Source organism: Mobula hypostoma, chromosome 1 (assembly GCF_963921235.1).
Source record: "Mobula hypostoma chromosome 1, sMobHyp1.1, whole genome shotgun sequence".
NCBI classification, from domain to species: Eukaryota; Metazoa; Chordata; class Chondrichthyes; order Myliobatiformes; family Myliobatidae; genus Mobula; species Mobula hypostoma.
In genome coordinates, this window is record NC_086097.1 from 180,480,711 (window position 1) to 180,490,895 (window position 10,185).

The window sequence follows — 10,185 nt, forward strand, 5'->3', positions numbered from 1 at the left end:
GAAGGGTCTCGGCCTGAAACGTCGACTGCGCCTCTTCCTATAGATGCTGCTTGGCCTGCTGCGTTCACCAGCAACTTTGATGTATGTTGCTTGAATTTCCAGCATCTGCAGAATTCCTGTTGTTTAAGATCCTGAAGTATTTTGACACAGCAGATGCAGAGAGCACATTTCCTCTTGTAATTGAATCTAAAACCAAGTTTCATGTTAAGATAGAGTTGCGACAATTTTTCTTCTCTCACAGGCCATGAATTTTTTGAATTCTGTTCTTCAAAGTGAGGTGAGAGAAGATTCTTTGAATATTTTAATGCAGGGGTAGGTGGATTATAGATAAACAAGTGGATGAAATGGTACTAGGGATATATAGGATGGTGGAGTTGAAATTGCATAATAACCAACACACGCAAGGATGTGCTGGGGGAAGCCCGCAAGTGTCACTACACATCCCTGTGCCAAAGTAACATGCCCATACTTTGACAGGAGTATGAAAAGTCTGGGGATCCCATGCAGAACTGAAGTGGAAAATAATTTAGAGTAATTTTATGTCTTTACACTGTACTGCCTCATTCTGAGACCACTGTCAGAATGGATTGGTGATAAAATCTCCTCACTGACAATTAACACAGGTGCACCTCAAAGATGCATGCTTAGCCAATTGCTCTACTCTGAATATATCATGGCTAAGCACTGAACAAATGCCGTATATTACACCACTGTTGTTGGTAAAATCTCAGATTATGACAAGGAAGCAAACAGGAGTGAGATAGATTGGGGTTGAGTGGTGTCACAACAACAATCTCACCATCTGTGGACTTCAGGGAGAAGAAGTTTTAGAACACATACCAGTCCTCAGCAGTGGAAAGGGTGAGCAGCTTTAAATTCCTGAGCATCAACATCTCCGAAAATCTGTCCTGAGCCAGACACATTGATGTAATCATGAAGAAGGCATGCCAGCAGCGCTACTTCATTAAGAGTTTGAAGATATTTGGTATGCCACTAAAGAGTTTGGAAATTTCCATAAATGAACAATCTAAATCATTTTTCTGGTTGTATCACAGTCTGGTATGGAGTCTCCAATGCACAGAAATGCAAAAGGCTGCAGAGATTTGTAAACTCAACCAACTCCCTCATGGACATAACTCTCTCTACCATGAAAGATGTTTTCAAGCAGCAGTTCCTCAAGAACAGGAGTTCCCCAAGAACAGGAGTTCCCAACCTTCTTTATGCCATGGAGCCTTACCATTAACAGAGGAGTCCATGGACCCCAGGTGGGGAACCCCTGCTAAAAGATGAAACATCATGAAGAACCCTCACCAACAGGGACATGCCCTTTTCTTGTTACGACCATCATAAAGAAGGTACAGGAGCCTGAAGACTCACTCAATGTTCTAAGATCAGCTTCTTTCCCTCCACGATCAGATTTCTGAACAATTCATGAACACCGCCTCATTAATTCTTTTTTGCACTGTTTACTTATTTTGTAATTTATAGTAATTTTTATACCTTTGCACCATACTGCTGTTGCAAAATGACAAATTTTGTATCATGTAAGATAGTGATATTAAACCTGATTCTGAACATATAATGTGAAGAAGTTTTAGTTGACCTCCTGTTCAAGGAGAAAATGGCTCTTAAACTACTGAGAGGTGAACTTATTGAGGGTTTGTATTCATTTGTGGTTTCAGCTAACAAGGCTTAATGACCCTGTTCCAGGGCAGACTGAAAATAGCTTCCTGACAGGATAAACCTCTCACCTGAGTGTCTCTTCTCTCTTCCAGTGATTGGCTCCTTGGTCTTCCTGCTCTTCAGAACTGAGGGTGATTTCTCCTTATCAGGAAAGGAATTGGTAGAGTTCAGGTTCCTGCCCGGGGAGGCACTCTCTTCCCTTCTTTGACCCATGTTCAGGCATGTCTTAAGGTAAAAACAAAACTGGGGAATGGGGTCACATCAAGACATATCCTGATGCAAGATCTTGATAAACAAGAGAAAATCTGCAGATGCTGGAAATCTGAGCAACACACACAAAATGCTGAAGGAACTCAGCCGGCCAGGCAGCATCCATGGAAAAAAGTACAGTCAACACTTTGGCTGAAACCCTTCAGTAGGGCCCTGAAACCCTGAAGAGTTTCAGCCCGAAAGGTCAACTGTACATTTTTCCATAGATGCTGCCTGGCCTGCTGAGTTCCTCCAGCATTTTGTGTGTGTTGCAAGATGTTGATAGATCATGCAAGATGAGTCCTGACGGAGGATGTTGACCATCCCTCTGCCTCCACAGTTGCTGCTCAGCCTCATGGGTTCTTCCAGCAGTTTGTTTTTTTTTGTGCCAGACTCCAGCAGATGCTTATCTAAGGGGTATTAACTTCCAGGAGTACCTGGTAACACAGGTAACATACCCCTACTCAAGGATTTAGAAACTATTTCCACACCTCCATGATCCAATTTTAATGGTCTATGCACTCATGAACACTACCTCAGCCTTCCTTTTTCGCATTATTTTTGTAATTTATATAATTTTATGTTTTATACTGTACTGCTGCTGCAGAACAATTAACTTCACATCATGTTAGTGATAATAAAGCCAATACTGATTCTGCAATGGAGGGAAGAGAGAAGGAGCAGTAGGGCCAGAAGGGTAGGGGTTGTGAAAGAGGCAGCTGCAAGAGGGAAGGATGTTGTGTGGCAGGGGAAGAACAGTTGACCAGCTGTAAGTGACTCCATTCCCTTGCCATGTTTGTATTTTGAAGGCCTCCTACTGCAACAATTACACAAGGTGGTTCGGCTCTTGATTAACCATGGGCCTGCATCCAGCCAAGCCCCGGCTGAGGACACCCATATCCCAGGAAAAAGATGGGCTGGGGTATAAATATGAGACATAAGATCATGTCGGGCCACACTGTACTGTGACAGGATCTGAGTTTGCTTCGTCCCTTTAACGCTTAAAGGTGTGGCTCAGCAGCCTCTGCAGGTTAATTACCAAATAAGGCAAAGTCTGCAGTCTGCGAGCCGGCAGAATGCGCAAAGTTTAACCCTTGGCGTGCTGGCCGCTCTTGCTCAAGGTGTGTCCGCAGTATTGATGTGTGTGTTGCTCGGATTTTCAGCATCTGCAGATTTTCTCTTGTTTGTATTGATGCTTCGTGCCTAAATCATCATCCCCGAGGGGCTGAGTTGAGCCTGCTGGGTTAACAGGGATTTCCAGGACATCTCGGACCGGAGCCAGCACATTCCTCTCCCGTATTATTATCATTTTGTCCAGGTTGGGGGATGGGGGTGGGAGGGTTCTGGCTTTTTGTCTCAGGACCAAATCTACCACCCCTGAGCTACTGACGTTAATCGCTGACCGATACGGTATCCTTTCTATACTGTATTTTCAAATCGTCCCATGGTTTTTTGCAGCCTCCATTCCTGGGATATCTTATAAACATTTAAGGGTGTGGTGAGGAATTAGGCACTCAGCGGGTCCTTTATCATGTGTGTGTGGAGTGGGGGGGTGAACAGTCGACGTTTTGTGTCAAAACCCTGTATCAGACAGTACTGAGCAGACCAGAATAGGAGTAGACTAGACTGCATCTGCAGTCTCTTGTGTCTCCTTTTAACAGTGTATCCCTGCAGCCCTCCCAGATCTCTGCGCTGTTTTAAATTCGAATCATGGACTTTAATCACTCCCTATGCCTCTAATAAGCCCGGCCCCAGACTCGGCAATTCCCTCTCCACGACCTCCCTATCTCTCCTTTCAAAGTATTTCTTCACCCCCCCCCCCCCATGTGCGATGCGATGTTACTAATCTCTCCATCATCAGGAAGGGATAATTTTACAGGTGCTGGGTGTTGCGAGGTGAATCAGTTATTGCCCTGAGCTCAGTGCGAAATGATTATGAACTGCTGAATAAGTAAAGCTCGAGCATTGATTTGCTCAATGATCGATGCATGTTGAGAAACATAAAAAGTGGATAGACTCTACCCGCCTGATTGTGAACAATAACGAAATAAATGAATGAGCATTTCCACTATGATTAGATTTAGTCCCATGGAAACCGCGCTGTGGCTCTGCCCCCGGGATCTCATTGGCTGGCTGTGACGTGACTGTCTGTCGGTGGGTCTTCGTGCTCCATAAAGAGAGAGGAACTGTGGGATGGGGTCTATTTTGTCGCAATAGCTTTGTTCTTTTGACTTGGTTGGTCCTGATGCATTGTTTGGTTTAGTTTGGTGGATTGAGGCGCTGTGCTTTGTGTTCTTGACTCACTATTATTTTTTTCCCCTTTTCTCTTTCAGTCATTCCCTCCACGCTGTAAACCATGGCTGATGATGAGATTGCTGCGCTAGTTGTGGACAATGGATCTGGTATGTGCAAGGCCGGATTTGCGGGGGATGATGCCCCCAGAGCTGTGTTTCCTTCCATTGTTGGGCGGCCTCGACACCAGGTGAGTTATTCACTGAAAAGCCTTAACTCCTGCAGCGCAGGGGATTTGTGGGAGATGTCCTGGTTCAGGGCTTGACCCTTCATCTTGAGTTGATTGTCGGCTTTTTGTAATGAATTGCTTGCAGTGGAAGAGATTGGAGAGTAAACTAAGTATCGGAATCTTATTGGGAGAGGGTGGTTCAGTGTAATGAGTGAGTGCGGTGCCGGTGGGTGAATGGCCCAACCCAATTATGGTGCTTTATTTGGGTGGTATTCGTGAACTGGATCATGGATTCCATGGGATTAATATGTTTGGGATGGTATTGTCTTGTTAATTATGCATGAAAGTATGTTGACTCTTTCTAATGGAGTCTTAAAGACAAAAGATTCTGTAGATGGAAATACAATAAGAATTTACATGTCAGGCAACATGTATGGAGAGGAAAGGGGGATTTGGACTTGTGCTTTCTTCCGCCTGACTAGTTGGGTTCCTCCAGCAGTTTGTGTGTGTTGCTCTAATCTAGGGGTTTTTTTTGCTGGTTCTTATTCCCCGATTTTGAGGGCCAGTACTGGGTAGATCTGGAATATATTAACCCTTCCTTGCCCTTGCTCAGTGATGGCGTTGAAAGGAATGGAACAATTGAAGGGGAGGCTCTCTAACGCAACGTCGAAATTGAATGGATCTTTTGTGTAGCAACAGAATTAAGGGACTAACAAAGGGCTGCATTTGCATGTGAATAAATAACGAAGGAAGTGAACAACTACGTTTTTTCCAAGGGTATAAAGTACAAAATTGGAAAGGTTATGTTTCTGTTATTACAAGGCACTGGCGAGGTAGCAATTGAAGTACTAAGCAGTAATAATTTCCTTGTTTAAGGAGGCTATTTACATTCAGAAATTAAGGTTGCAATAGGCTAATTGCAACGTGAAAATAGTTAGATACCTTAGAAATGTATTTTTCAGGAGTTCTGTAAAATGACAGGATACATAAAACTCAAGGATCTGAGGCATCTTAACGGTATCGATGTGGACATATTTCCTCTGGAAGAATCTAGATTTTGTGGGTTGCACATCAAAGATGTGAGATAGGATTTCAGGCTGGTTAATTATTTGAACTCTTGGGAGTGGTGGAAGCAGAGATTCTGAATATGTTTAAGGCAAAAGTAGACAAATGATAAGCAAAGGGATAAGTTGCTTGCCATACATTTGAGTTGCCATTGGATCAGCTTTTCCTGTTTTTTTGTGTATACTAACATTTTACCTGGTTCACTAAATATCCTTTTGTAAAGGCCTTCCCATCTCAATTAGTGTGACTTTTGTCCTGGAATGGAAAAATACGAATCCTGCCATTTCAGCACATACAAAATCTAAAAATTGTTGGAAATTTTTTGTAAATTGGGCTGTATCTATGGAGAGAAATGGTTAATGTTTTAGCTCTGGATTTTTCAGAACTAGGAAATATAATGAGATGTTAAGATGCAAATGAAAGGAGAGAACAATGGGAGGTCTGTGTTGGGTACAAAGCAGGAAAGGCAGTGGTAAAAAGACCAAAAACAATAGGTGTCTTGTGTAAATAAGAACAGTGAATCTATCTAAAATTGAACGGGAGACCAGAAGGCTGCAGGGTAATAAAGCATTAAATGATGGCTTGTGCCTGTGACATCCACATCCAGTGAATGTTGCTTTTTTGAAAAAGCAATAGATTCTTTTGCCAGTGCAGTGAATGAAAATCTAATTAGTCATTGTGAACAACGTAACATCTGTAATACACAGCACAGTGTGTAATGCTAGTATGATTATTTTAATCTTCAAATTCCTTCAAAGTTTGGAACTTTCTATCAGGGCTGACTTGCCAATCTTTTGTCTAAGAATTGACATCCTGCTTAATAAGTAACAATACATGGCGACAGGAAATTGTATAGCAGTTCACGTTAGTGATAGTGAGCTTATAAACTACAATATGATATACAATAGTTACTTTAATTTGTGTGCAATATATTCAAGGTGACCCTGACCAGTAGTAAAAGTGGAAGGAGGGGTGGTGGAGAGAGTCAACTCATCAAATTAATTTCAGTACAAAGTTCCCTCCTTATCTTGCCCCATCATAAACTAATTTAATCTAAGACTTTTGTTTCACCAATTATGGAATTGACTGTTGTGGCTGCCTCACAGTTCCAGTGACTCAATCCTGACTCACTGCTGCCTGTACAAGTAGCTTGTTGAAGGTCATTATTTACACAATGGGCTGAAGAGCCTGTTTCTGTGTTGTCTATACAAGATCATAAGATATAGGAGCAGAATTGGGCCATTTGGCCCATCAAGTATGCTCCACCATTTCCTCTCAGCCCCAATCTCCTGCTTTCTCCCCATATCCTTTAAGTGGGACCATCAGATTTATGGATCACCCAGTGATCCATTTTAAAAACAATACTTAGATGTGTTCAATCAGCATCCTCTACTGTCAACCAGCCAAATGAATGCCAGCTTTGACAAGTACAAATCATTTACCATTGATGGAGTAGAATTTGTCAGGCTCTGGAGAAACACTGTTCTGCCAGGCTTCCCTCAGTGCCTTGGAAGTGGCAACATGGGTAGTGTGGTGAAGGTGTTTGGTATACTTCATTGGTCAGGGCTCTGTATACAAGAGTTGTAATTTCATGTTACAACTGTACCAGAGCCTGGCAAGATGAGACTGCAAGTGGTAAATCTGCAACAACAAGTAATCTGATTTGAGGTGGTGCATCAGGATTGGGAGATGGCCAGTATAAAGAGGAAGGGATTGCTGAGACAAGAGTATAAAGTAATTGGTGGACTAGGGTGGCGTGAAAGATGATGAGTGCTTGTGCCAAACAGGCTGTACCATCAAAGCTGTCGGGTGAAATCACACTTGAAATATTGTGCAACTTTGATTTAGGTAGCTATTAGAAGGATATCATTAAGCTGGAAGGGATACAGAAAAAATTCACAAGGGTGGTGCAGGGATTGGAGAGCTTGAGTTGGGAAAGGAAAAATGGGATGGGCTGGGACTGATTTTGCTGAAATACAAGAGCAGAGGGGTGACTATGGGGGTATAAAATGATGAAAGGCACGAAAGGTCAGTTTTTACCCCAGAATAGGGTAGTTTAAAACTTGGAGGTCATGGGTTTAAAGTGAGAAGAGAGATACAAATGGGATCCTATGGGCAAACTTCACCAGAGTAAAGTGTGTATTTGGAATGGGCTTCCAGGTAGCTGGATAAATGTGTGCATAGAGGTTTAGTGGGATAGTGGCCACACGTGGGGAATGGGAACTAGCTCGGATAGACATCTTTGTCAGCATGGACAAGTTAGAATGAAGGGCCTATTTCCACGTTGTATAACTCTGGTTCCTTGACTATCACAAAATTGACACTCAGATATAATAGTGAAGATTTTTAGCCTCTACCCTTCAGACTGTGTTCTAGACCTCGATGATTTTTGCATAAATTTTCTAACTTTCTGGTAACAAAGTTCTGACCTCTTCCTATTTGACCTGTGTAGGCTTAGTTTTGAATTGCCTCTGAAGAAAGTGGTTTGAGATTACTGACTGCACATTGACCATACTTGCCTGTCTTCTCCAAACCCCATGCCCAGCATTTGCTGAAAGAGCTGTGCAAATATAGCAAAGTTGCCCTTTCTTCCTCTGTCGCCCTTCACAGCAAGTGCAGTCTAGATTAAGATTTGTCTTGTACCACAACTTCAGCTCTGCACAAAGGTAGTAGATAGTTGTATATGGCAATGAAAAACTGGTATTATGGCCTGAGAAACAGATTTGCCCCTTACTATAAATCTCAATCATCAAATGCCTGTTATATTGCTGGCTTTTAGGGCAGCAATATTATTCACAATGGAGATCTTGTAAACACATGGTAGTAGATGAGGCTTGGGTTCAAGAGCACAAAGGACCACTCGTGGTACAGTATTATCTTGTGTCATGGTCAAGCCATTTAGAAGGCCAATGGATTCCAAAACATTCCCTCAGTGACAATCCCTGAAAGGAAAATCAACAAACAGATCCATTCCCATTTCCTTGTGAGTAGTTGGTATGTCTCTAACAAGTGTTGTATTACTGCATTCCAGATGACCCTCTTTTTAAAAGATGCCTTGTTGCAAAGATTAACAAGAGCTTCCATTTGTATCGATTAGCAAGAGAACTACTGTCTCTTCTGCTGTATTAATTCTCCAGTTGCTCAAAAGGTCTTGGCTGAACTTTAAATCATCCTTTGTCCCATTTCTCCATTCTAGGGTGTGATGGTGGGAATGGGTCAGAAAGACAGCTACGTTGGTGATGAAGCCCAGAGCAAGAGAGGCATCCTGACCCTGAAATACCCAATTGAGCATGGCATTGTGACCAACTGGGACGACATGGAGAAGATTTGGCACCACACCTTCTACAATGAGCTGCGAGTGGCCCCAGAGGAACACCCTGTCCTCCTCACAGAGGCTCCACTCAATCCCAAAGCCAACCGTGAGAAGATGACCCAGATCATGTTCGAGACCTTCAACACTCCAGCCATGTACGTTGCCATTCAAGCTGTGCTGTCCCTGTACGCCTCTGGCCGTACCACTGGCATTGTGCTAGATTCTGGGGATGGTGTAACTCACACTGTGCCGATCTACGAAGGCTATGCCTTGCCACATGCCATCCTGCGTCTGGACCTGGCTGGCAGGGATCTCACTGACTACATGATGAAGATCCTGACCGAGCGTGGGTACTCCTTCACAACCACAGCTGAGAGGGAAATTGTCCGTGACATCAAAGAGAAGCTTGCTTATGTGGCCCTAGATTTTGAATCTGAGATGCAGACAGCCAGCTCATCCTCATCCTTGGAGAAAAGCTATGAGCTTCCTGATGGCCAGGTTATCACCATTGGTAATGAGCGTTTTAGATGCCCAGAAACCCTCTTCCAACCCTCCTTCATTGGGATGGAATCTACTGGAATCCATGAGACCTGTTATAACAGCATCATGAAATGTGATGTGGACATCAGGAAGGATCTGTACGCCAACACAGTCCTGTCTGGTGGAACCACCATGTTCCCAGGAATCGCTGACCGGATGCAGAAGGAAATCACAGCCTTGGCTCCAAGCACCATGAAGATTAAGATCATTGCTCCACCAGAGAGGAAGTACTCGGTATGGATCGGAGGCTCCATTCTGGCTTCTCTCTCTACCTTCCAGCAGATGTGGATCAGTAAGCAGGAGTATGATGAGTCCGGCCCCTCCATTGTCCATCGCAAGTGCTTCTAATTTGTTGAAGATTAGAACTGATTTAACCTTGATTAGATTGAGATGGAAATGTTGCCTTTTCATTCTCATTTCTCCAAACATTGCCTGCCCAGTTAACTTGAATTTTGTTAGGCCTTTGTGGTTATGATGTAAGTTTTAGTGACAACTCTAGATCTGATTCAAGAATGGTTGGGTTGCTCACAATCCTAAAATATTAAGATACTTGGGAGAAACAATATTGATTTCCAGCTACTAGATAGATAGGCCTCTTACAGTACACAAACGTGAGTGAATTTAAAGGACAAAAATCCCTCTGGTTTGCCCTCCTACATCTGGTATCAAATTGTGAATTAGGAAAGTGACTGTTTTCATTTTTGCTTTGACAGTTGTCTTGAGCAGAATGGGACAATGGACAATACACAATTGCCCTGGGAGTCTGGGTTTCTGGGGAATGAGAATCATCTCATGAAAGTTTTCATCTCTGCTGGAAATGGTTGCAAAATATTTGTTATTGCAAAACATTTAATAAAAATGCATTTGAACAACA

The 10,185-nt window shown here is 43.0% G+C and overlaps 1 protein-coding gene across 1 annotated transcript; it reads left to right on the forward strand.

The window, feature by feature from the left end:
• The first annotated feature begins 4,072 nt into the window (after positions 1 to 4,072).
• On the forward strand, positions 4,073 to 10,185 carry LOC134353020 (actin, non-muscle 6.2-like). Its single transcript, XM_063060813.1, has 3 exons — positions 4,073 to 4,167; positions 4,266 to 4,414; positions 8,655 to 10,185. Exons 2-3 carry the CDS (start codon positions 4,289 to 4,291, stop codon positions 9,657 to 9,659), a joined length of 1,131 nt encoding a protein of 376 aa, XP_062916883.1. The 5' UTR covers positions 4,073 to 4,167; positions 4,266 to 4,288; the 3' UTR covers positions 9,660 to 10,185.

What these genes read in the sequence shown, in the direction of transcription:
- LOC134353020 (XM_063060813.1), top strand. Translation starts at nt 4,289, where the DNA reads ATGGCTGATGATGAGATTGCTGCGCTAGTTGTGGACAATGGATCTGGT. An exon ending in TTGGGCGGCCTCGACACCAG is followed by an intron (nt 4,415 to 8,654) that starts GTGAGTTATTCA and finishes TCTCCATTCTAG; the next exon opens with GGTGTGATGGTGGGAATGGG.